General features: G+C 46.0%; 1 protein-coding gene across 4 annotated transcripts in view; it reads left to right on the top strand.

Annotated features, from left to right (window-relative positions):
* The window catches only part of PDXDC1 (pyridoxal dependent decarboxylase domain containing 1), a 52,610-nt gene that overhangs the window by 23,598 nt on the left and 1,995 nt on the right, over nt 1-27,017 (top strand). For all 4 annotated transcript variants that reach the window (XM_026520279.4, XM_057314797.1, XM_057314799.1 and 1 more), the window contains 17 exons: nt 211-400; nt 3,219-3,287; nt 4,586-4,664; nt 6,724-6,808; nt 7,638-7,686; nt 8,049-8,150; nt 9,010-9,135; nt 12,578-12,628; nt 18,170-18,233; nt 20,458-20,546; nt 21,512-21,617; nt 22,982-23,153; nt 23,794-23,912; nt 24,209-24,330; nt 25,507-25,599; nt 25,684-25,780; nt 26,692-26,796. In XM_026520279.4, the coding sequence (XP_026376064.1) occupies nt 211-400; nt 3,219-3,287; nt 4,586-4,664; nt 6,724-6,808; nt 7,638-7,686; nt 8,049-8,150; nt 9,010-9,135; nt 12,578-12,628; nt 18,170-18,233; nt 20,458-20,546; nt 21,512-21,617; nt 22,982-23,153; nt 23,794-23,912; nt 24,209-24,330; nt 25,507-25,599; nt 25,684-25,780; nt 26,692-26,796 (1,718 nt within the window). The remainder of the gene's footprint in view (nt 1-210; nt 401-3,218; nt 3,288-4,585; nt 4,665-6,723; nt 6,809-7,637; nt 7,687-8,048; nt 8,151-9,009; nt 9,136-12,577; nt 12,629-18,169; nt 18,234-20,457; nt 20,547-21,511; nt 21,618-22,981; nt 23,154-23,793; nt 23,913-24,208; nt 24,331-25,506; nt 25,600-25,683; nt 25,781-26,691; nt 26,797-27,017) is intronic.

The raw sequence follows: 27,017 nt of genomic DNA, 5'->3' as shown, positions 1-27,017 counted from the left end.
AGCCTGGCGCCCCTCCTCTGCTCTGTATAACCTGCAGCTGTAAGGTGTGGTCAGCATCTCAGATGAGGGTGATCCCTATCTTCTCTGACTGTTCTAGGTGACAGTTTCTAGGTTCGGAAAAGAATTACTTCCAGGATTGTAAGATTAGGATTGTAAAATCAGAGTTAACTAAAGATAAGACCATTCTGATATATGGCTGTCTCTTAACAGGTATGAAAATGGCTGCGCTTATTTCCATGAAGAAGAAAGAGAAGGACTTGCAAAGATCTGTAGGCTTGCTATTCATTCCCGTTACGAAGACTTTGTAGTGGATGGTTTCAATGTGTTATATAACAAGAAACCTGTTATATATCTTAGTGCTGCTGCTAGGCCTGGCCTGGGCCAGTACCTCTGTAATCAGGTAATGTGGTATAAGGGAGATATTTTAAAGCAATTGTGTTTTGTTCTGTCCTGAAACTTTATAAAGTATGTAGACATATTATTTCTTAAGCTGCAGGGTTTTTTTTCAAATGAAAAGAAACAATATGGTTTTGTCATTATCAGAAAATACATAACGGTATATTAATGTATTTTCAGATATATATATGTGTGTGTGAAAATATATTTATAAATATATGTGTGTATATATAAATGTGTGTGTGTATATATATATATATATAAATAAAAGCATGCACACGCAAGCAGGGAGTAAGGGGAGAGGGAGAGAGAGAATCTTAAGCAGGCTCCACACTCCTAACGTGGGGCTCAATCTCATAACCCTGAGATCATGACCTGAGCTGAAATCAAGACTTGGACGCTTAGGGCACCTGGGTGGCTCAGTCGTTAAGCGTCTGCCTTCAGCTCAAGTCATGATCCCAGGACCCTGGGATCAAGCCCCATGTCAGGCTCCCTGCTCAGCGGGAAGCCTGCTTCACCCTCTCTCGCTCCCCGTGCTTATGTTCCCTCTCTCACTGAGTCTTTCTCTGTGTCAAATAAATAAAATCTTAAAAAAAAAAAAGTTGGACGCTTAACCAACTGAGCCTCCCAGGCACCCCTTATGTGTGTGTGTATTCTTAGTTTTAGTTGCCCAAAGGCAACCGCAGTCAACATTTTTTTTCCAGACTTTAATCAAAGAGTTTTTACATGGTTATGTGTTTTTACATGGTTATGTCTGGTTTTTTTCACTTAGTGTTATAACAGGTACGTATGCTGTTTCAACAGTTCTTCAAAGTACAGTCTGTTTTTAATATCTTCATAATATTCCTTCAAGTGATTTTATGGAATACTATTTCCCTTTTGGGTAATTAGAGTGTTCACATTCTTTTATTTTCTCTGACCATTTTCAGGCAATGCTCTTTGCATAGGATTATTATGGACATCTTTGTGTATTAAGCTTTTTCTATATTTAGAAATTATTTTCTAGATTCTATTCCTTAGATTTTCAAAGTTTATCTAGAATTGCTAGATCAAAGAGCATTACCAATTTTTAATTTCATGGTATATGTAGCTCAATTAGGGCGCTACAAAAAAAGTACAGCTTCTTGGCCAAGAATGTTTTAAGGCAAAACCTGTAGGATTCGAGGGTTTGTCTTTTGTAAGATAGAGGACTCCTGGGGAGATACATGGGGGAAACTCAGGGACTTAGGTTGATTATGAGCTATAGTCACTGGGGGCAAGAAATTATGTTGTCTTTTTTTTCCCTAAGATTTTATTTATTTATGAGAGAGCAGGGGGAGGAGCAGAGCGAGAGGGACAATAGACTCCATGCTGGGTGTGGAGCCTGACATGGGGCTCAGTCTCAGGACCTTGAGATCGTGACCCAAGCCCAAACCAAGAGTCAGATGCTTAACCAGCTGAGCCACCAGGCGCCCTCGTGTCTTCTTTTTGAGTATGTACAGAACGAAGAGATTTATAATATCCTTACAGAAACCTGGAAAAAATGACTTACTGAGTATCTCCGACAGACCAGGTTCTTATGGACCCAAAATTGTCTTGGGACAGCAACCCAGTCTTCAAAAGCTGTATAGGGGTGGAGATGTGCCTGGCTGGCTCAGTCACAAGAGCAGGCAACTCTTGATCTCTGGGTCATGAGTTCCAGCCCCACATTGGGTGTGGAGCTTACTTAAAAAAAAGAAAGTGTGTATGTGTATGTTTTTCATACCAAAAAAAATATTGATATAAATACTTAGATATTTAGAAGGTTTTATACTAACCTGTTAACAGTGGTGGCTCGATGGCTTATGGGGTGTAAGGGCATTTTCACTTTAAACTTCTATATTTATTCTTATGTGTTTTACTTGGGTTTCATTTTCATAATTTAAAAAGAAAATCCTTTAAGGGGGGAGAAAGTATGCTCATTAAATTTTTGGTCTCGAAATGGTGCTACCAAGTCTTAGTTACACAGAACAATATGCTGCAACTGTTTAAAAATTTCTAAAACTGTAAAGTCCTCAAGGATTTGGAAGCTAAAAATAAAGAATCTAAAATTTATTTGACAATTACTATCTCCATTCATAACACTTCGTTTCTTTTAAGAAATGTACATCTGCTAATCCATATTTACTGCTTTTTAAGAGTGGGCGGATCCCTAAATGAGATACTGTTCTTTGAATGCCTTTTGCTGGCGTTATTTATCACTAATGCTTGGAGGAAGGATCCTAAATTATCTCCCAAAATGCTTAGAGCTGGGCTGTTTCTTGGTTTGGAAAAGTGTTTTTATTTTTTGGTATATTCTAGAATATAACAAAGATAGTTACTCATTTAGAACATGAGTTGGTAGTTATTCATTTCGTTGACACAGAGAATATTACATTGTCTGTATCTTCTTATAAGAATCTCAGCACCTGGGTAGCTCAGTCTGTTAAGCGTCTGCCTTAGGCTGAGGTCATGATCCCAGGGTCCTGGGATCTAACCCTGCATGGGGCTCCTTGCTCAGCGAGGAGCCTGCTTCTTTCTCTCCCTCACCCCCTCCCCTGCTTGTGCTCTCTCACCAGTGTGCACTTTCTCTCAAATAAATAAATGAATAAAATCTTAAAAAAAAATCTCTGCCCCTGGAAATTCACCCTTTTTTAAAACTTTCTAGATGTACTTCAACATCTATTTATAATATTAAGAGTTCCTAAGGAGAGAGATTGTTTAAAAAGTGTAATTGTGACTTTTCTTAGAACCACAGTCTTTAGGGGACATAAGTGAATGGTGACAAAGGTCTTTCCTACAAAATCGTGTGTTTCTTCTTGTAGCTCGGGTTGCCCTTCCCCTGCTTGTGTCGTGTGCCATGTAACACTATGTTTGGATCCCAGCATCAGATGGTAAGTTCTCTTTTTGGTTTGTAAAATAATATGGAATTGTGTTTTGAAACCGTATCTTCCTTTACAACTGAAGTTCTGTTTGCTGGCCTCCAGATAATTATTAGCTTGTTCATTTATCACTTATATCTTCCCATTGCATAATACATGCTTCCATGTTTGAATGTCTATGAAGGTTGGCTGGCGTATAGGTGAGAAACACCTGCCTCTTAAGGACTCTTGTCATTACTGTATCACCTGCTTTAAGTAGGAACCTGGGAGTCCAGTTAAGCACCAGAAGTTTCTTCTAAAGCTCATCCTTTGAAAGGTTATCATTGGTGTCTGAATTTGTGAGTAGCAGATTTTGAAAATGAGGTTCTTTCTTGTAATGTGGGATTGGAATTGGAGTCTGCTTTTTTCCCCTTAATTTTAAAAAATTTTTAATTTAAATTCAATTAATGTAGTGTATTATTAGTTTCAGTGGTAGAGTTCAGTGATTCATCAGTCTTATATAATATCCACTGCTCATTACATCCCATGTCCTCCTTAATGTCCATCACCCAGTCACCCAATCCCCCCACTCCCATCCCCTCCAGCAACCCTGTTTGTTTCCTGTGATTTAGAGTCTCTTATGGTTTGTCTCCCTCTCTGATTTCATCTTGTTTTATTTTTCCCTCCCTCCCCATATTCTGCTTATTTTTAGACATTCAAGTGTTAAGCCTTTCCATACTGAAGCCAGAAACAAAGGGGATAGGTTTTAGGATTCTGTATTTCTTTTTCCAAGGTAGTTTGATCTTCTGGTTTGGATACATCAATGAGTAATATTAGAGAGAGATTTTTGGCTATTTGGTGGGGGGGGGGATTGAGAGAATATTTTTTTAAAACATAAGTATTTAAAACTAGAGAAAGATTTGTCCGGTACACATGCAGTTTTTAACTTTGATCTCATTTAACTGATTTTTGTAGTTGGTCTTCAAGGGAAACTTAGATTTTTATCTCTGTGATTAGCAGAAATAGAAAAATGGTCAAGAATAAGAATTGAGGGGCACCTGGGTGGCTCAGTCTGTTGAGCGTCCTACTTTTGATCGCAGCTCAGGTCTTGATCTGAGGGTCATGGGTTCAAGCCCCGTGCTGGGCTCCACACTAGGTATGGAGCCTACTTAAAAAAGATAAGAATTGATTTGCATGATTAATTTTGAGAGTCATCTGCTTCTTTTGAAAGTTCTAATTTTTTATTGTATAGCTTTTATACAACAATATTGTATAGCATTTTTTTTTTTTTTTAGTTGCTTCATGTTTTTGTGGTTTGCGTTTTCATCTAGGATATTGCCTTCTTGGAGAAACTGATTAAAGATGATATAGAACGAGGAAAACTGCCCCTGTTGCTTGTGGCAAACGCTGGTAGGTATTATGAACTGAATCTCCCACTTAAGACATACGAGAGAAAGACTAGGTACTTAGCCTAAAAAAAAAAAAAAAAAAAAGTCAAATGTTTGTGCGCCCCATGTTTAAGGCAGGTTGTATCAGCATCGTGGTGAGAATTACAATACTACACTTGGCTCCTTAGATTCCCTTTAATTGTTAGTTAGTTTGGGGAGTTATTTTGTTGGTGTGTGTACTTCCTCATTTAGGTTGTAAGTACTTCTCTCTTTTGTGCGCTTCCTTTCTAAATTGAATTTTAAAATGTCGTACTTAAATGTCCACCTTGAATGTGGTAGTTCAACCACCACTTTCTGCTCTGCTTCCCTCATCGTATTCAGCATTGTACTGAAAGCTCTAGACAGTGCATGAGGTAAGAAAAATAATGACGTGACACACATATTAGAAAGAATAAACTGTCTTTACTTGCAGATGGCCTGATTATATAGATAGAAATTCCTAAGCAAACTACAGAAAAGCCATTGGAACAATAAGGAGATTGATCAGGGTTGCAGGATTTCTGCACGCCAGCAATGAACCACTGAAATTGAATTAAAAATGCCATTCATAATAGCATCAAAAACATGAAAACTTTATGGATAAATTTAACAAAATACATGCAAGATTTGTATGCTGAAAACTATAAGTGTTGCTGAAATAAATTCAAGAAAACCCAGATGAATGGAATAATACAGCGGAAAGGCTCAATATAAGGAAGTCTAATTTCCCCGAATTAATCTGTAGATTGTACACATCAGTCCCTATCAAAATTTCAGCAGGCTACAGTTTCTTACAGGAGGTGATAAACTGATTCTAAAATTTATATGGAAAACAGAGGATGTGAGGATAACCAGAATAATTTTGAAAAAGAACAGAATTCAGACTTAGGCTGTCTGGCTTTTAGACTTAGTATAAAGCTACAGATAATCAGGACAGTGTGGATTAATTAAAGACAAGAGAGTTTAGAAATAGACTCACATGTATCTGGTCACTTGTTTAAAGATGCCGAGGTATTTCAAGGGAAGAAAGGTGGGTCTTTTCCACCAATTGGTCTTGGAACAAGTCGATATTCACGTGGAAAAAAAAAAACGAAACTGAAGCTTAACTCCTACCTCACTCTATATACAAAAATCAGTTATAAATGGTTTATAGACCTAAACCCTGCAAAAGAACCACTTGCATTGGTTGTTTTTGTTGAGGCTGTTGATGCAGGTTTGCAACCTTATTAGGTGGGATTCTGTTAACTGGAAGTTTAGGACAGTAGGGAGAATGCATGAGTCCTGTTTTACTCCTGCTCTGTGAAGAGGAACCCGCCTATCCAACCTATAGTGTAAACAGATTTATCCAGGGAACAGGTTAAAGCTCAGTATGTTTAAACTGACTGTTAAACTGAATGCATGTTCTGTATTAAAACAAAGAACCTCTTGTATTGGGTTTAAAAAAAACATGCAGATTTATCCATTTACGTTTATAATAGACACACCTAAATAAAAATAACCCAGAAAGTGACAAGATAACAAGCGTGGACAAGGGCATCTTGGGTACATCGTGACAGACTGGAAGTACTGTAGTTTTGTTAGTGTGAAATAAGGTAGACTCCACACGAATTATAACTCACGTAATCCACTAAGAGAGCAGGCGTTAAGAATGCTGATGAACGTAACTGAAATATAGAAAGGAAATCCTAAGGAAAATTTGATAAACTACAAGTATAAATTGACACAGCCACCACCTTAGTGAGAGACTTGAATATATTGCTCCTGAAAGAACATCAAGTAGAAAGAAAAGCATATAGAGGTTTTAGGTAACAGTATTCACAAGCTTGCTTCTGTGGAAACAAAATGCAGAATACGCACACTTCGGAATTTGAATAACCAGTTTGTGAAAGTTGATTGTAAGCCAGGTCACATAGAAAAATCTCAGTAAAACAGATAAAATGTCACTTCCTTCTTAGAGATAATGTATTTCAAAGCTTTTGTCATGCTGTAAAGACTCAGAGTATTTGTTCCTTGTAGTACCCTTTTTGTGTGTTTCATCCTAGGAACCGCGGCAGTAGGGCACACAGATAAGATTGGGCGTCTGAAAGAGCTCTGTGAGCACTACGGCATATGGCTTCACGTGGAGGGGTGAGTGCTGCGCGAGGCTGGCTCCGTGGGGGACGTTTCTCTCTAAGGGCTCTTTGGGTTCCATAGTAAAGGTAACAAAGTAACCCAAAGTGGCATGAGCGAGGCAAGATTTTATTGGCTCACGTAACTAAAAAGATGGGTGTTAGGATTATTTTAGGCTCAGTGTCTTCCTCTCCCCACCCACTCCCCCAGTCACTTGGCCTCATTTCGTCTGTGGGTGCCTCCAGCTATAGATAGACTTTCCTCTTTCGGTGCAGAGTAGTTGCAGGGGCTCCAGCTTGCTTTCCAGGTCTGTGTCCTGAGGGTCAGATGTCGCAGCAGAGGTCTCCTGCTGAGCCCGTTACCGTGGCCAGGGAGACGTAACGCTTCCATGGTTTCGGTGATCGGCCTGCCCCTGGAGCAGGTGGTGGCGTCTCCTCCACCTGAAGCCGTGGTCTGACGGAGGAGATGGGGGTTCCCCGGAAGGGCTCTGGGGCAGATACGGGGCAGCTACAGAATCCATACCCAGCACACCGTATGAGCTGGGCTTTTGTTTTATCCCTCTGGGAAAGAGTGATGACTAGAAAATGATAGATATGAAAGATAGAAAATAAGACACCCATTACACTCATCACTAGGTGACATCCCCTGAAACACATTTGATTAAAGTGCATTTCCAAAGTTTTGCTGAAATTAGTATATACCGCATTTTCTGTTGATATAAACGCTTATAATCTGGCTGAAAGACTTAAATGTCAGCTTGAACCAACAGAGCCTTTTTTTTTTTTTTTTTTTTAAGTATAAGCCTAGTGCATAAGCAGTGATAAATAATTTGTGTTTTTTCCCCCAGTGTGAATCTGGCAACCTTGGCTCTAGGTTATGTCTCCTCATCAGTGCTGGTATGTGATTGATTTACTAAATGTTGTGTTTTTAAGAAGGAATTTAAAATCACTTAATCCCTGAGGCGCCTGGGTGGCTCAGTTGATCAAGCATCCAACTCGATTTTGGCTCCAGTCTTGATCTCAAGGTCGTGGGTTCAAGCCTCATGTTAGGCCCTGTGCTGGGCGTGGAGCCTACTTAAAAAAAAAAAAAAAGAAAGAAAGAAAGAAAGAAAGAAAGAAAGAAAGAAAGAAAGAAAGAAAGAAAAGAAAAGAAAGAAACCAGTCCCTGATGGCTTTTTGTGTTTTTTATGACTGGAGAAGGGTGTTGGATTTAGTGTATTCTGATAGTCTGTAACAAAAAGTTGTTTTCGCTTTGGTAGGCTGCAACCAAATGTGACAGCATGACATTGACTCCGGGTCCATGGCTGGGTTTGCCGGCTGTCCCTGCAGTCACCCTCTATAAACACGACGATCCTGCCTTGGTAAGCTCACTCTCACTGAGAGGGACTGGGGAATGGCTACTAATCATTACCGAGTCTGGGAGCAGAATATGGAAAAAGAGAAAAATTTCCTTAATGCCACTTCTGTGACAATTTTATCAAAAAAAGGTTTCTAACATAAGTGAAACAGTACTGTATACGTTTTTTCTATTTATTCTCCTCATAGCCCCCTATGTGTATGTAGAACTTTTTATGACATTTTATGACTACGTAATATTCTGTCACTTAAATACTACAATTTAATCATTGTTTGTCAACTTTTAAGATGTTTTCGAATTTTTATTACTAAAATAATGAGCATCTTTCTGTATTTCAGATTATTTCCTTCGAATATGTTCCCAGATGTGACGTTACTATTAAAAGTAGTTAAAGCTCTTGATCCCCATTGTCTAGAAGGTTGTAACATATTTTTTCTAAGAAGTGGTTCTTAATAGTGGATCAATTAGTGACAGGCATATGCAACATAAGCTTTAAGTGATTCTTACTGAAACAGTTACTTGTTGCTTAGTCGATAAGGGCCAGGTGTTTGAGGACACTCAGAAGAGCCTTGGAAGGGGCTACTTCTTGAGCGCCCAAGAGCTTCGGCTCTGGGACGAGACGCATCCAGATTGTCATCCTGGCTTTGCCACACCTGAGCTGTGAACGCTTGAAAGCAAGTTGTCTGACCTAGGTTGCCTATAATACTTCCCTCATGGGGCCGTTAGGTGGTCAGATGAATAAGGCAAGCCGGGTCCTTGGTGTAGCATCTGACGTGGACTAAGTGCAGAGGAAATGGTAACTGGATAATTCTGCTGTGTGTCTTCATGGGCTTTGATCACTAAAGCCATTTTGGCTTTTTTAGACTTTAGTTGCCGGTCTTACATCAAACAAGCCAGCAGACAAACTCCGTGCCCTGCCACTGTGGTTGTCTTTACAGTACTTGGGGCTTGATGGGATTGTGGAGAGGATTAAACATGCCTGCCAGCTGGTGAGTAGAAACCTCAAGTTTAAATGAGTCACCAATCCTCTGTGTCAAAAGCAGCAACAGAAAGTTGCCTCATTGCCTTACCCGCCGTCCATGACCTTGTCGTCTGGATTTGGCTTCTCATAAGCAAGCAGATTGCATGTGTACATTTCTGGTCCGAAGTTCTGGGAGGGACTGCCGGGGTGTCCCAGCAATTGTGTCCACATGAAATGAGATTAGATGAATGCCCATGTCAGCATATGATGAGAAAAGAAGTCACAAGGTGAGAGCCAAGGAGTGGAGAAGGAAGCAAAAGGGAAGGGGGTGGGTAACTGGGGTCCCTGACTGGCCGTCTCTTGAGGGGGAAGGAAATATGGCCACTAGGGGTGGATGATGGATGGGCTGCATGTTTTTAATACCACCTGGCTTGGGTTCCCAAGTGGCAAGGCTCTAGGGACAGTTCTATAATTCTCCTTCTGTATGAGGTGTTCTCGTTGTGAAAATGTATGATTATGCTCTAGTTTAGAAAGCAAAGAAAGTCATGCTTATGCAGTTTGAGAGCTGAGTCTGAAAGCTTGATGTCGCCTCTCTAAGGCTCTTTGCTTACCTGGAAGACAGGGGTGATGTAATAAGAGGTAGTTAGGACTGAACGAGCTCGTACGTGTAGTGCCTAATGACAGATGGATTTAACAGTGAATCTTTGTTTTAAATGTGCTCCATGGAATCAGGACTTCCTCGTGTCATTTTTATGTTTAGGGAAAATTAGTATCTGTCACTGTAGCAACTGTCTTTGGTTCGTAATGTCAGGATCGTTCATTCTAACACTCCTTTCTGATGCAACAGAAACATTGTAAATGAAGTAGTTTGATTTTTACACAGATAATTTCAAGATTTATGTTCATTAGGTTTACAAAAGCACATTTCTAAAAAAATGTTCTCACTGGGCTGTCGGCTCACATCTTGAGGTTTGGTTGTTCAGAAGGAGAGGCCTTTACTGCCGTGGTAACTTAGTCACTTCAGGGGAGGTCTGGGCGTCAGGGGAAGGCTCTTCAATTCCCTTTGGCTTACGGAGCACAGGAAAATAATGAGACGTTAACTACCAAACCCTTGAGGTCACTGCAGCTCTGTCTCCTGCACGCAGACGCTGTAGCTGCTCACAGGACCGCTGACCACCTCTGATGGCCTGTCGCTGACTCCCCGGTGCTCCGAGCGTGTGTGGAACTCCCGGGAGATGTAGCTCGTGTGGTTATCTGTACGTTCTGCCCCATCCGTGGGGGCAGGAATCTGTATCCTCCTCCTCCTTTGCTTCCTCCCATCATCATCGTCAGCACTGTCCTCCTCATCTTCCTGGGAAGCAGTTAGGAGCGTCTACTCTGCGAAGCACGTGGCGCACACTGCGCACGCGTGGTCTTGTTTGCCCTTCCCTAGAATATGAAGTCCGCGGGTAACAGCGTTACTAAGCAGTAGTTTTCATGAGGGGTTTTCCAGTGTCCGACTCTCAGTAAACAACTGCAGAATGAATGAACCCCAAGCCCTTGAAGGAGATGCTCTTTTACCCACATCAATAGCGAGAGACCTGGGATTGAGATAACAGTAGAATCCTGAGGAGGAAAGTCATCACACACGTGATGCCCACGGTGTTCTGGAGGCCGTTTCCAGGCACCTGACACGACAGCCCTGTCGGATAGCTGCTCTCCTCCCCATCTTATCATCGAGGGAGCTGAAGCACAGAGAGGCTGAATAGCTAGCGAGTGGCAGATGGACTCCTTGTCCTGCAGGTGAGATTTCGACTCAGGTGTGCTCATTCCAGACACCGTGCTCTGAACAGCTCTTCCTCAGTTATCTTGGCTCTTCCTTCCCCAGTATCAGGTTCTGTGCCTTGTACATTTGCACCCAGTAGTTCTGTAGGGGTTTTTTGAGCTATAATTGACATAAAACATCCTATCAGTTCTAGGTGTATGACATAATGAGTCAATATTTGTGTATATTGGGAAATAATCACCACAGTTACAGGTCCAGTTAACACATGTCACCGTACGTTGTTACAGAATTATTTTCTCTGTGATGAGGACTTTTAAGATTTACTCTTAGCAATTTTAAAACATACAGTATAGTGTTAAGAACTGGAGTCACCATGCTGAACATGACATCCCTGTGACTTACTTTACAACTGGAAATTTGTATCTTCAAACCACCTTTACCCATTTTTCCCACCTCCTACCCCCACCCCCTGCCCCTGGCAACCACCAGTCTGTTCTCTGTGTTTATGAGCTTGCGGGGTTTTTGTTCTGTTTTAGATTCCACGTATAAGTGAGATCATACACTATTTGTCTTTCTCTTTCTGAATTAATTCACTTAGCACAGTGTCTTGAAGGTCCATTCGTGTTGTCACAAACGGCAAGATTTCATTCTTTTTTATGGTGACTAATACTTCATTGTGTATGTATATTATATACCACCTTTTCTTTATTCATCCATCCATTCATGGTCACATGTTGTTTCTGTATCTTGGCTGTTGTAGGTAATGCTGCAGTGAACGTGGGGTGCAGGGATCTTTTCAAATCGGTGTTTCTGCTTTCTTCGGATAAATCCCCAGAAGTGGAACTGCTGAATGCTACAGTAGCTCTGTTTTTAAAGTTTTGGGATCCCCCCATCCTGTTCTCCATAGGGGCTATGCCCGTTTGCATTCTTACCAGTCGTGCTCTGGGGTTCCCTTTCTCCACATTCTCGCCAACATTCGTTATTTCTTTTCTCTTTGATACTGGCCTTTCTCACAGGTGTGAGGTGATATCTCGTGGTTTTGATTGCATTTTGCGGATGATGAGTGATCCTGAGCATCTTTTCATGTACCTGTCGGCCATCCGGATGTCTTCTTTGGGAAAAAATCTCTCTTCAGATCTTCTTCCCATTGTTTAATCAGATTTTGGTTTTTTGCTTTTGAGTTGTAGGAGTTGTATATATTTTGGACATTAACTCCTTATCAGATAAATTATTTGCAAATATTTTCTCCCATCCAATAGGCTGACTTTTCATTCTGACAGTGGTTTCCTTTGCTGTGCAGAAGCTTTTTAGTTTGATATAGGTGTTTGTTTTTGCATTTGTTGCCATGTACTGTGAGTAGGTTTTGAAAGAATGAATGACTTATGTTGCTAATATGACAGATTCACATGTGTCTTATTAGATAAAACTTTTCTGGAAGCACTACATGTAACTTTCAACTGAAAGACGGGGGAATGTTTGCAGTTGTTGAAAAGCAAGAATTGGCAGCCTAACTCAGGAGCCAGCAAGTGACAGATGGCTTTATCTGCCTGAGATCCTTGTTTGCAGGCCTGCAAAGACCCTCATGAAAACCATTTTTTAATATGTTGTGTTGATCTAATGAAATTATAAGTAGGTATTAAATACATATAATTTAATGAAATTATAGTAATTATAAGCTTTTTTTTTTCTTTTTTGTCTTTTGCAGAGTCAACGGTTACAAGAAAGTTTGAAGAAAGTGAACCACATCAAAATCTTGGTACAGTGTATAATTCGATGTTTGGTTTTCTTTTTTTTTTTTTTTTTTAGATTTTATTTATTTATTTGACAGAGAGCCAGCGAGAGAGGGAACACAAGCAGGGGGAGTGGGAGAGGAAGAAGCAGGCTCCCAGCAGAGGAGCCCGATGCGGGGCTCAATCCCAGAATGCTGGGATCACGCCCTGAGCCGAAGGCAGATGCTTAACGACTTGAGCCGCCCAGGCGCCCCTAATATGATCTGTTTTTGAAGTAAATAGCTTAAGTTCAAGCTAGGATGATCTCCAGATTTGGTGCATTACAGTGTAATTGTGAGCACTGTAGTGAAACCACATTCTCTGGGAGAGAATCAGGCCCATCCTGATGACCTAACTCTGCAGAAAGCACAAAGCCTAGAAATTTGTGCCATTTGCTGAACCCCTTTGGTGCTTTTCATATAATCATTTATAGTTTTATTCTGTTGAAATTTAGAAATGCACAAAGATGTAACAAACATTAATGACTACACCTGCCCAACGATTTTAAAACACCCATCTTTCTGATAGGAAAAGTCATTTTGTCTCAGTGTTTCGGCCTACTTTTTCTGAAACCTTCTGACACCAGAGTTTTCATTTGCACAGAGCGGGGAATAAGGAAGAGATAGGCACCTGGCCTTGCTCTTGTCTTCCCTTGGTATCCCCCTAAAAGATGGCAGACTGTCAGTGTGGTCTCGGGGTACTTACCAGACAAGGAGATGAGGATTTAGCGGGGCTTCTACGAAGTATCAGCTCAGGTTTGAATGTTTTCATGCTTTGCTTCACTGTATTTTAGGATTTCAGAAAATATAGGTCAGGTTCCAACTTAAACAGGGTCACTGGGTGCTGCAGGACACAGTTAAGTGCAAAACTAATATTTGAGTTAATTTGGGGTTCACGTTAACGTAGTTGATGTGCATTTTAGTACACAGTTTGCTTTAAGTGCCTGAGAGGGGGGCTGCTCTGTGTTGCCTTCAGAGTCCGAGCTTGGAGCCTGTTCAGTTGACCTGAGATGACCCAAGTTCTAGCTTGCGAGAGGAGAGTGGCCCACTGGAGAAGCAGAGGGGTGCATGTGAGTCAGGAGACGTGGGTTCTAATTTCAGCCATACCACCGAGGCCCTGTGACATTGAGTCATTCTCTTAGCTGCCTAAGCCTGTGAGCTCAGCTGTCAGTGAAGGTATGTCGGTTGGACTCCTTCAGTAAACAGAGGAGCCCAAACCATGGACTAGCACGAGCAAGATGGCAGGAATCGAGGCAGCGCTGGGCCAGTGGACTTTCTGTCCCTCACTCGCTGAGCCCACTCCGGGCTCATGTCGTCTCCCTCGTCCTCCTCCTCCTCCTCCTCCTCCTCCCCTCCAGGCTGGGAGATTTGCTGGTGCTGGTTAATCACTAGTGGGTTTGGAGCGTCTGTGTAAGGCCATGGAACCCTGCTCCATGGGGATGCTTTTCTCAGGAGATGTGCAACCACCGGCCAACCCTGTGCGGCCCTGCGGCTTTGGTAACAGTCCTCATCACAGCTGCTACGTGAGATGCGTGTTGTGTGCTGAGCACAGGCGTTCTTTCATTTACCCCTCCCCGTAGTCTCCTTCGTGTCTGCTCTTCTAGCTGGAAGCACTGTTCCTCTCCATTCTTTGTATGACTCGTTTCTTACCCTTCAGATTTTAGTTCAGAAGTCATGTCTTCAGGGGCGCCTGCGTGGCTCAGTCGGCTGAGCATCTGACTTTTTGATTTCCACTCAGGTCATGATCTCAGGATCCAGGGATTGAGCCCTGTGTCGGGCTCCACGCTCGGCACGGAGTCTGCTTGAGGAGTCTCGTCTCTCACCTGCCCCGCCCCTGCTTGTGCTCCCCCCCCACCCCTCCCAAATAAATAAATCTTTAGAAAACAAAACAAATATCATGTCTTCAGAGAGGCCTTGCCTGGCAGTCCGACGTAAACCAGCCCTGCCAGCGTCCATCACTGTGTCCCCTGGGCGTGTCCTTGGCAGCTCTTACTACCTGAGACCATATATGTTCCTGTTTGTTTTTCTTTGTAAAGGCAGGGACTTCCGTCTTTTGGTTTTTTCATACTGTGTCGAGTTTAGTATTTGGCCTAGAGTAGGTATTTAAGTCCGAATAAATAAATCTAATCTGTGAGTTGGTTGCAATGGCTGTCCCCTCCTTCCTGGTGAGGAAGCAGGCCCAGAGCAGTTCAGTGACTTGCTCAGACCACACAGCTAGGACGTGGTGGAGCTGGGATTCACACTGCAAGGCCTGTGTTCTTAACCACTGGGTCATTCTGCGCCCGGTCATTTTACAGGAGAACTTCGTATTTGTCCTGCTTCGGTGACTTGTTCTGAAGGGCGGATCAGATAATGTGTGAAAAAGCAAAATGAAGGTTGTAGGGCATCATAAAATATCAGCCATTATTAAATGTTTTTTGCTCTCGCCACAGTATTTGTGTGGTGGTCCCACAGATCCCCAGTCATTGAGTCCCCATGAGACGTCACTGTGGTGGAACGATGTGACTCCCGTCTCTGTTGTTCACTGTGGGTTCGTGTCCTGAGTCCCATCATAGTAGGTGGCAGAGCCAGGACTTGAACCCAGGGTGTCGCAGACGAGCTGTGTCTGCAGCACAGTAGCTCCTTCTCCAGGCTCCCACAGGCCTTCTTGCCTGTGTACATGGCCATCCGTTCCAGAGCCTCCTGGTCCCAAGGCACAGATGCGCTTCCCCGGCTCAGCAGCCCACCGCCTCTTCCTGGTGCCAGGAGGCCTGGGCAGCTGCTTTGTCTGCGGGTCGGTGCCCGTCTCCTCAGCAGCCGCGTCGTGGGCTGCTGACTGACTGGCTCTCCTGGGCACGCGGGCTGTGTTCTAACCTCGGCATTTAGGGGGAAATCTGATGTTTCCCCCTTAGCCCTGAGAACCTCAGGATGCCCCTGTGCACACTTTACCTCTCTGCTGGCTTTAGAGATCGTCTCCGTCCTTAAGGTTCTACTACTTTGACCGTGGTGTAGCTAAGTGAGCATTTTCTAGAACTTGGGACTTGTGCTTATTAAACTTGAGGGTTCTTTTTTTTTTTTTCTAATCAGTTCTATCAAGTTCGTTTTTTCAGATATGACCTCTTTCTGCAGTCTTAACTCTGGACCTTGAGTTGGCATAGTGAACCTTGTCGCTCCATGTTCTGTGCGTCCCTCTGACACTTCCCATCGCTGCCTCTTTGCTGCTGCCTCTTGAGTTTCTCCAGGCCTTTCTTTGCTCCTGAGCTGCCTCTCATCTGCGTCAGCTGTTCGCTGAGTTTTTAGTTTGGTGACTTTCTTTCTTCCAGCATGTTCTTTTTAGTTTTCAAGTCAGTACCCCTTTTCGGTTTTGTGTTTTTTTTTTTTTTTTTTAATTGTTCCTAGTCTTCATTTCTCTGTTTAAGCATGGTTGTTATCCTCCACTTCTGATTATTGCTTTAGTATTTCAATTTTCGGATTATCCCCTGGATCGTGTCTGCTGACTCCTGCTCCCCTGTGTGTGTCATAACCGGTCATTGTGAGCTAGATGTTTTTGCCTGTGTGACTGGCCCAGGTCCATCTCTCTGTCAGTTCCACAGCTTTAGGACTCATGTGCCACATGGGAGATCAAGCCCGGTGCAGTGCACACCTGATGATTTGATCTCTCCTGAGAGAATTTTTTTCTCCCTGTGTAGACAGTCTCAGGCAGCAGCAAGCCCTCTAGCTGATCAGTGGGTAGTTTTTCTCTCTCCCTCTTTTCACCAGGAGCACTCTTCAAGGGTCCCAGATTTATGTGCCCCTTACTGCCATCTGCACATGGGCCTGAAGACTCTAGATGTGAAAGCCAGGTTTCCGTGCCCACTCTCCTCCCTTCAGCCCCCTGCTCAGCCAGTAATATTCTTTGCTTTCTCTTCTTTGTAGATTCACTGTTTTTGTGAGCCTAGCCGTGGTTTAAAGGTTTTTTTGGTTATCAGGATATTTAATCCAGTATCTCAGTCTGCCATGTGCCTAGAAACAGAATTCTGTGTACATAACCCTGGACAGTATTTCTCATGTACTGACATTTGAGACCACCAAGCTCAAAGAAATAAGAAACCAAAGACTGTATTAAACTATATATAGAAGTCTCAGCACTCAAATCATCCTGCCTTATCCTGAGGATGGGGGATGGCTGGAGAATTTTGTACTTTTGTTTCCCTCGTAGGTTTACTCCATTCTATTTAGATATTAAGCCCCTCCAGCTTTAAAAGTATTAATAGATTTGTTTATGTGAAAGTCAAAGGAGATGATAGGTGAGCACAGGAATCAGCTCAGTAAGTTAGTAGACTGGATACACATCTCGCTGGATCTGAATCCCATCCGTGTGGTCCTGTGAGAGGTTAGAGAAAACCTTGGGCCATCTGCATCGTGGCTTTGCACATTAGCATTTCTACCATGGAGACCTCATATGCAGAGCCTTGGAAGATAGGTTTGGGGTTTTTTATTGTTTTTAAAGATTTTATTTATTTGAGAGAGCACAAGCAGGGGGAGGGGCTGAGGGAGAGGAAGAAGCAGATTCCCCTCTGAGCAGTGAGCCCGACGTGGGGCTCGATCCCAGGACCCTGAGATGACCTGGGCTGAAGGCAGATGCCCAACCGACTGAGCCACCCAGGCGCCCCTGGAAAATAGGTTTTATGACTGGAATTGTTGAATGCTCAGAGATCTTCTGTCCCTGTGTGCCATATTCCATCAAGGGCATTGCTGCTCCTTTGTATCCTGGCCCTGTGGTGGAGCTGATGGCCAGCTGCGCGTTTGCTCAGTGGTGAGCCTGAACGTCATGCTGGCTTATCGTAATGCAGGGAATGTGTTTTGTCTGTAATGAAATCCATTAATGAAGTTAGTCGTCTGACCCCCATCCCGAATGTAAGGACCACTTCCGTGATTGAGAAAATATGAAGCTTCAGCAGGACTTACATCCTGTTCACAAGTTTTACAAAGTGAGAAGAATATTTTGTCTGTGAATATAAAAAGTTGCAGTCGGGCACCTGGGTGGCTCAGTCAGTTAAGTGTCCAACTCTTGGTTTCAGCTCAGGTCATGATCTCAAGAGTCCTGAGATCAAGCCCCATGTCGGGCTCCACGCTGGGCACCACGCCGGGCATGGAGCCTATTCTCCCAACCCTCCCCTGCCACCTTCTCCCTAAAATCTTAAAAAAAAAAAAAAAAAAAAAAAATGCAGCCAGTCCTGTTTGAGTTAGCATAATCTCTGGATTCTTGAAAGCTTCAGCTCTCCCAACACTGATTCTAATTATACTTTTTCCTTGCCTCCTTTGATCTTTAATGGCAGGTGTATGTTTATTATTATTATTATAGTTTCTTCCTGCTTTAATTTCAGTGTGCCGGTGTCCGATGTCACGACTCAGCAATGCATTGTCAGAACCGGCTTAGAATTATTTCTAGGAATTTTACGTATTTATTAAGAAAATATGCTATCTCTAGCCTGTTTTTCAAAGTCGCTGTTTTATTTTGCAAGGTGTTGGGATTTAATGTTACTTGGTAACATCAGATTGATTTTTCAGGTGGAAGATGAGCTTAGTTCTCCAGTAGTGGTGTTCAGGTTTTGCCAGGAATTACCAGGCTCAGGTAAGTGATTCTAAAAAGAGTTACTTTTGTATTTGTGTTTAAGGGCTTTGAATTTTAAACCATTTCAACTTATACAAATAGTCCAAAATATTTTGACTGCTAATATCTTCAGTCAGAGTTTCAGAAAATGTTAATAATTTTCAGGGGTGCCTGATTTTGCTCAGCTCATGATCTCCACCCTGCTTAAGATTCTCTCCCTCTCCTTTTGTCCCTCCCCACCCCTGCTCTTGTGCATGTTTGCTCTAAAAAAAAAAAAAAAAAAACCCACTAATATATATATATAATTTTCACAAAAACTGCAGGCCTAATAAATGCCTTAGCATTTTACTGACAGTTTCCTATGATCAACCTAGTGGTTTCCAACTGCCAGTCCCTGGATTAGTGTTAGAAGAGTCCCTTGAAAATAGAGATTTGGATACACATGTACATACAACCTAATGAATCAAAGTATCTGAATGAAGTAAGGCCTCCAAATCTCTCTTTTTTTGTGCTTTTGTGTGTTTTTTTTTTTTTTTTTTTGAGTAATTTAAAATACAGTGCAAACATACATTAAAGCCATTGGCAGTTGAGATTGGGAATAACATGAGGCTGTTCTTATAGGATGCCCCATCCTAGTCCAGGGCACGGTTATTTCTCACCTGGAGAGCCACAGTACCCACTGAACTGATCTCTCACTTCCGTGTACTGCACATACCCCATTCCAGACCATTCTCTGTATGCAGTCAGAGTGGGCGATGATACACGTGGGAGTCCCGTTGTGCCCTGTCGCTGCCCAGACTGTTCAATATCTTACTGTTTCTGTTGAATTAAGTCCAAGCTCTGTACCTCGTGAGGCCTCTGGGGTCTAGCCTTTGCCATCTCCTGTGACTTCCTTTTAGGCTACCTCTCCTCTCGATTACTGTGCTTTAGTTAGACTGGTCTCTTGAGTTTCTAGAACATTCTGCTCTGTCCTAGAGCAAGACCTTTGCACTTGCTGTTCCCTATGCCTCGAGCACGTTGCCCTTCACTCTTCTTCTGGCTGGCTCCCTGTCACCATTCAGGTCTCCATAATGTCCAGCCTCCTCAGAGAGGCCTTCCCTGTCTGTCCTGTCTAAGGCGACTGTATCAGAGTCCCTACCTTCTTTCATGGCAGTAGCAACAGTATGTGGTGATTTCATTTCTTTCTTTATGGTGTTTCTTCAATAGAATATAAACAGCGGGATGACAGAAACCTCGTCTGCCTTATATCCCACGTGCCCAGCACAGCACCTGGCACGAGCAGGCACCCAGACCATTTGAATGAAAGGAGGATGATTCTGTTGTGAGGCCCACCCTGGGTGCTCTTGGGTTCTCTGATTTTACCTCGCACGTAGTCAACAGACTAGTTGGTAACTTAAAATGTTATACTTTCCTCTCAAAGTTCCTTGAAAGACTTTTTTAAGATTTTATTTGAGAGAGAGCGAGAGAGCACAAGCAGGGGGAGCAGCAGGCAGAGGGGAGAAGCAGGCTCCCCGCCAAGCAGGGAGCCTGATGCGAGACTCAGTCCCAGGACCCTGGGATCATGACCTGAGCTGAAGGCAGTTGCTTAACAGCTGAGCCACCCAGGCGCCCCGAAAGATTCTTAAATGCAATTAAAAATTCTATGTGTGAGACTATATTTAGGCGTTATATTTTTCATGAGGAAAAACATGTGGAAGTTTAAAACCCCCTGCTTAAGTAAGGTACACATTTTCAAAAAATTTTAATTGTGGTAAAAAAAAGTTTACCATCTTATGTGTGCAGTTCAGTAGTGTTAAATACATCCCGTTGTTGTCCAGCAGCTCTCCAGAACATTTACGTCTTGCAAAACTGAAATTGTATGCTCATTACGCACTGACTCCCCGTTTCCCGCCTCCCTCCCAGCCCCTGGCAGCCACCGTCTACCTCCGTCTCTGCGTTTGACTCCCGAGGGTGCCTCGTGTCAGTGGAGTCATGCGGCACGGGTCTTTTAGTAACGGGCTTATTTCACCTAGTGTAATGTCCTCAAGGTTCATCCCCATTGAGCTCGTGAGCCAGTCTCCTTCCTTTTTAAGGACGAGGGGCACCTCGCTGTGTGGACACGCCACGCTTTGTTTACTCCCATTTTATTTCTGTAATATTTGAGACTTCTCTCTTGGGCTCTGTTGGGAGCTCAGTGAAACGGTTTGAGGGGTGTGCGTGGAGCCGTGTTTCTAGAAGGTGACTCCCTTCTGTGTTCTGGTGTCAGATCCGGTGCTCAAAGCCGTCCCCGTGCCCAACGTGGCACCTTCAGTAGTCGGCCGGGAGAGACACTCCTGGGATGCCCTGAATCGCTGGGTAAGCATGGCGGTCGTGTGCCCCTTCTTCTCCACCCCAGATGGAGTGACCGTGCTGTGTGTGGGAAGTCAGACCCCCAGGAGGGACGCTGCCCTGGAGGCGCTGGGCTGCCCCGCAGGGCTCTTAGCAGCTCACCGCTCCACACGCTGCGTGACTTCGGGCAGGGCCTTCCAGCATCATTCCGTCAGGAGCCGTTTCCTGGCTGCCGGGCGCGGCTGTAAAACCGCACGCCCCGCGGGGACCGCGGGGCGGCCGCTTGGGAGCTGGGAGCGTCCGTCGCGGCGGCAGGGCGCGCGAGCCAGAGCCCCCCGAACGCGGACGCCTGGCAGTGTGACAGTACGGACCGAGCGCACGGTGCTTCGCTGCCTTTCGACCCTGCAGTTGTGCCTCTGGGCCTTCTGTGGATAGAATGTTCTACACAGTGTCAGGGTGTCCAGCACAGCTGTGTCAGGCCTAGGGTAACGGGGGTCATGCCCCAGCTCGGGGCTCTGGGGGGTCAGCGAGGATCCACTCACACGACGACGTCCAGAACAGCCAGAATAAGCCACGTAGCCGGATGGTCCTGGCAGAAAGGAAATGGTCGTCAGAAGTTACGTGAATGAGAAGCCGCAGGTTACTGCCCAGCACATAGTGTCGTGTTTAATGGCGATAGAACGTGCAGGGACCCGGGACGGCTCTGTCAGCCGTCAGCCGTGGGCGCTTCTCAGTGGTGTGTCGTGGGTGATTTGTATTTTATTCTTTTGGTTCACCTGTATTTCCTAGCTTTTTCTACACTGAGGTGGTGGTTTTGGGAAACAAGAAGGGTAAAACTTTTAGTCCATTTAAAAAGAAGTGGCCATAAGTATTCAAGGAGAATCCAGGGATCGCGGGGGCCTCCTGGGCCGGGGGCTGTGGGTGAGGGTAGGTGCGAAGCCCGGCGCGTCCCTCCCCGTGGGCGTCTCTAGCCTGTGCCCTTGTCCCTGCAGCTGGGAGAGCAGCTCAAACAGCTGGTGCCCGCGAGCGGCCTCACGGTCATGGACCTGGAAGTGGAGGGCGTGTGCATCCGGTTCAGCCCTTTGATGACAGCTGCAGGTAACGGTCTCCGGGGATCGCCCGCCCTCGTTCTGGGAGCGCCGGTGACATGTCCGTGCGAGTCCGGGCCATGGCTTCATTTGCTTTTCCTTGGGATGCTCTCCTCTCTTTCTTTGAAGAGGTTTTTTTTGTTTGTTTGTTTGTTTGCCTTTGGGCTACATTTAGGTAGATGAGCTTTCCCGAGTAACTTCCCAGAAATAGCCTCGTACAGTCACTTGAGTCTCCCTACGTTTTGGTGTCTTAAGACCCTTCGTTGTCCCTTGCTGGTGCTGAGTCCACACTGCCTGTGAGGGGCACGTGCGCCACTCCGGAACCCGCAGCACCTGCCCCGCCTGCGGAGACTCTGTGGGCCCTGGAGCCCGTGCGCTGTGCTCCTTCCCGCTCCCCTGGCAGTTCGGATGGACCCGCAAAGGCTGGGGGCCACCACTGTAGAGGTTTTGGAAAGTGGACGGCTGCAGGTGCGTGGGCTTTCACGACAGAGTGTCCGGGGTGCACGCAGGTAGTGCCTGCCTCAGTGCTGTGGGCCTGAAAAATCCGCTAGCAAAAGATACATTAAAAACTGATGATGTTTTTTTCTGAAATGATTCAAAGATTTTCAGAAAACCTGTGATTTTTTTTTTTAATGAGATATTTTTAGCATTTTTGGTAAGATACTTGTTCAAAGGTGAGCATTTGTCCTGCAGAGAAAAGCCCGCCATGAAGATGACTGGTGGCCTCCCGATGTTCCAGTGATTTCTGCACCTGCTGTGTGGGGGGCTCTAGCCCCAGAGGCTTAGTCTCTCACCCTGGCAGAGCGAGCTGAGGACACCCGAGGCAGCACGTGTGGAGGCTTAGTGTGATCCCTTGCCCCATTTGAGTCACATGGCCGGGGTAGTGATGTGGGGTCCCCGCAGCCCTGGGGGCTCTCAGGCTGTCCTAGGTGCTGCTGTCATCAGCCTGCCCTCCTGCCTCCCCTCACACACCCCCCAGAATCCCTCTCTCCCCATGATGTTCACGTGGAGAGAGCCGTGTGCTTGCTTCGTCCTTTTTAGCCTGCGGTACGATGTTGATAACTTGAGCGGAGTGCTGTGAGAAGAATCTGATTTCTGTTGGAGTTTCATAGTGTGTGACATCAGGGGGCTCATTCTGTCTTCTGTGTAAGAGGGAGCTGTGTCTACAACTGCAGGAGCTGGTGGTGTCAGTTTATAACACCCGATTTTTCCATATGGGCTTAGTGGCTTTTTTTCTTTCCTTTGTTAATGCTTCAGCTCCTGCTAACCAGATGCCCCTGGAGCCGCTGACCTCCTGACAAGGGGAGGGGAGCCCTGCCCTGTTTTTCACCGTATTCCTTATGCATTTGTCTAACACTCTGGGGACATTTTCAGTTTTAGGCACTCGGGGGGAGGATGTGGACCAGCTCGTGAGCTGCATACAGAGTAGGCTGCCCGTCCTGACCTGCACGCTGCAGCTACGGGAGGAGTTCAAGCAGGAGGTGACAGCAACAGCAGGTCTCCTGCACGTAGATGACCCGAACTGGCCTGGAATAGGGGTTGTCAGGTACGGGATCAGCCTCTCGGCTGGCGGTCCTCCTCTGCCGTATAGAGCCCGCCGGGCAGGTCACTGTGTGGGCTGGCTTAGCAACTGACGGTGAATACGTGTGGTCCCAGCGTACATGTCTAACGGAAATTCAACAAGACGTTTTGGGCACTTAGAAAAGCCCAGCGCAGCGGTCGCGTAGCCACCCTTGCCCTCAGTGAAATAGGGGTCCCTGTGCTTCCTGTGCCAGCTTGCAGGTGACTGTGGGGGGTGGGGACACGTACTGACACAACTGACAGATGGTGCAGAGTGTCACAGATCACGAAGACCAGGACCCAGCTCGCCGGCCGAGCACACGCCTCTGCCCTCCGTTGTTCAGCGCACGGTTACCCCGTGGCTGTTGACCGTCTCCTTCCAGGCAGAGGGGGAGACTCCCTACTTCTATTACGAATGAGCCTTCCAGACCCGGCCTCTCTCTGCTTCATGGACTAGAGCCTTGGGCCTTCCTTGCCATGTTCTTGACGGTGTCTGACCTTGAGACGCTCCAAGTGGCTCCTGGGCCCATGTGTCTCACACTCTTGGAAGTCGCCACGTGCAGTCGTGTGTACGGAGAGGCTTTGATCTTTTAGATTGAAATACTGTTATTTGATATTGTTTGTAGGTATGAACATGCCAGTGATGATAAGAGCAGTTTGAAACTAGATCCAGAAGGGGAAAAAATCCATGCTGGACTCCTGAAAAAGTTAAATGAGCTGGAATCTGACCTTACATTTAAAATGGGTAACTACTACTTTTATAAGTCAACTCTGAACTTTGAAAGGCCATTTTCTAACTGGTTAAGGGACGGTGGACTCTGTCTCCTCAGAGGAAATGCTGGTTTCGTTCTTTCTAGAGTGAGCTAGCTCCCTCCCCCTCCTGCGGTCTCTCCGGGCGCCCTGTGTCCGTTTTGGCACCACTTTGCTCGCCCCGTGAGGGAGGCTCCTTTGTGCGCGGTCATGCCGCCGTACGGAGACGGCCCCGGCGGCCTCGTGACCGAGGACTTGGAAGCCGAGTTGGTCGGTTGTCTCTTCCCGCAGGCCCGGAGTATAAAAGCATGAAGAGCTGTATTTACGTTGGCATGGCGAGTGACGACGTGGATATTTCTGAACTAGTGGAGACCATTGCAGTCACAGCCCGAGAAATTGAGGAGAACTCACGGGTCTGTAAGCCTGATCTCTGTCTCATTCTTTTTCTGGGTTTTCTCCAGGCAGCTAGCTGAGGTGCCAACAGCCGCAGCTCCCCTCAGAAATACCTCTTCATTCCCAGAAAGTGCACGAATGCTTCCTGTGAGCTGAAGCTTGTGCCAGGAATCCAAAAGCCCATGAGGACTGGACACAGTCCCTGCCCTGGGTGGGCTCACAGCGGGGGGCCGAGAGCCGCAGAGCCAGCGAGGCGGTCAGTGCCGTGGGGGAGAGGTAGGGGTAGCCGAGTGTTCGGGAAGATGCAGTCACGTGTGCCTGACAGGGTGAGAGGACCAGCATAGCTGGTCCTGGGGCTGCGTGAGGCACGTGTTTCTCACAGCAGAACTTTCCTCCAATAATAGACCTTCTTTTGGCCAATTGGCACTGAGACCAGGCTGTAAGCTTCATGGTCATTCTGCGAACCAGGTACTTGAGTCAGTAGAGAACCCTCAGAAGCAGAGAAAAGGAACTAAAGCAAGATGGGTCTGAGGGGGCCAGGGTGTGTGCGTGGCCCACTCCTGGTCGGGAGGGGAGAGGAGGAAGTGGGCTGTGAGCCTGAGGAGCCAGCTTTATTCATTCTTGGGTGGACTTCCTAAAGGTTCTTCTAAACTCGCCCCGTCCCTTCCGACTCCATTTCCGTGAATGTTGAGCAGTGTGTGTCTTCTGTCGGTAAGACACTCAGATCACATTTCTCTTCTCCTTCCCTGGCAAGTGAGGCTGGTCACCAAGGCGTGTCTTCCTTATCCAGGCACTGCATCCCCTTCTGGTTAAAATCCTCTTTTACTCTGTATCCTGACATTTGAAAGTGCAGAATTCCATTTACTAATATTCTGAAAAATGTCGCCCATGCTGTGGTGATGGTTGTAGGTCTTGGGCACGAAGCTTAGGCACCTGAGACGCCTGGGTGGCTCAGCAGGTTGAGTGTCTGACTCTTGATGGCGGCTCAGGTCATGATCTCAGGGCTATGGGATCGAGCCCCATGTCGGGCTCTGTGCTCAGCACAAAATCTACTTGGGATTCTCTCTGTCCCCCTCTGTTCCTCCCCACACTTGGGCGCACGTGCGCCCTCTGTCTTCCTCTAAATCTTAAAAAAAAAAAAAAAAAAAAAAAAGAAAAAAGCCTTGGACAAGTAATGTCTTTTTTGGTCCTAACAGCTTCTGGAAAACATGACAGAGGTGGTTCGGAAAGGGATTCAGGAAGCTCAGGTTCAGCTGCAGAAGGCAAATGAGGAGCGACTTCTGGAAGAGGTGAGGCTGAGCACAGACCTCGCGGCTGCCGCCACACTGGGCGCCCCTGGCAGGATGGTCATGAGCAATGGTTGTGTTTTGCAGGGGGTGTTGCGGCAGATCCCCGTCGTGGGGTCCGTACTGAACTGGTTTTCTCCAGTACAGGCTTCACAGAAGGGAAGAACCTTTAACCTAACAGCAGGTAGGACTGACCAGCATCCTCCCGGGTCTCATTCATCTTGAGAGTTTTGACCCGGTTCCTGGGATCGCACACACGGCCCGTGCTCAGCGCTGGGTCTGTGCAGGGGAACCTGTCCCAGGAGACGAGATGCCTCTGCCCACAGGGACACTGCACTGTAGCGTCTTCCCTCTCCTGCCCGACGGCTGCAGTGGCACAAGAGCGGATCCCCGTTCTGGAGTCCCAGGGGAACGTGCTCCCTCGGCCGTTCCCATTCTCCACGCAGGGTCTTTTGCTCAACGCCCAGCGTTAATACTTCTTGCCGTCTCAGTAGTGCCTGGCCCCAGCAAGAGGCTCCTTCTGAAAGGGGAGAGGAGATCATAGTGGGAGCCCCGGGCCAGCCTGTTTCAGACCAGGCAACCGGCAAGTATTAGTTGCTGGGATTTGAGGAAGAGGATGTCCTGCTGTCAGTCTCCTCCTCTCCTGTTCTACTGGGGGAACAGCTCCCTCAGCCTGGGGCCCCTCCCTTGGAAATGACGGCAGTGTTGTCCTAGGACTGTAATCTGATTTAACACGCCAGGCCTCAGCCCTTAGCAGAGAGGTATCTGTTCCTTGTTGGCTAAAGCACCTTTCCCACTCGTACGTGGATCCCCAGGCATGCTCGGGCCATCCTGCTGGCTGACGATTGTCCCTTGGACAGAGGATACCTGGGGAGGTTAAGGGTGGAACTGCAGGCAGGGCTGGGCCTTGTGAGGACTGCTGCGAGGTGACTTTCCCCAGTTCCTAGCGCATTTCTGGAGGGCCAAAGGCTCTGTTAGTCTGACTGAGGCTGCAGGGCAGAGGAAGCTTCTCGGGGAACAAGACTGCATGGGTCAGCTCCCAGAGTGGCCTGTGCCAGGAGCCTCTGCACACCCTTCTCGCTCTTTCCTCCACAGGCTCCCTGGAGTCCACGGAACACACCTACGTCTACAAGGTCCAAGGCACGGGAGTCACACCACCTCCGACTCCCTCAGGCACCCGCACGAAGCAGAGACTTCCAGGTACCTTACATCTTCATACATCTTCATGTGTGAGTTTACGAACCCTGAGAACTGGTGGCTCCCCTTGGAATCATAGACTATTGCATCCTGGGGGCTTTTCCTGTTAGGTGTTACCTGTATCCTTCTGTTTTCTTGGTGCTTTGACCCAACGTCCTATTTTTCTTTACCTAAGACCAGCTGTCCTTTTAACCATGTCTGTTGCCTTGAGCTTTAAACCTTGG

Source organism: Ursus arctos, unplaced genomic scaffold, assembly GCF_023065955.2.
Source record: "Ursus arctos isolate Adak ecotype North America unplaced genomic scaffold, UrsArc2.0 scaffold_2, whole genome shotgun sequence".
NCBI lineage: Eukaryota > Metazoa > Chordata > Mammalia > Carnivora > Ursidae > Ursus > Ursus arctos.
Note: the sequence above shows the minus strand (reverse complement) of the source record. Positions and strands in the feature narration are given on the sequence as shown.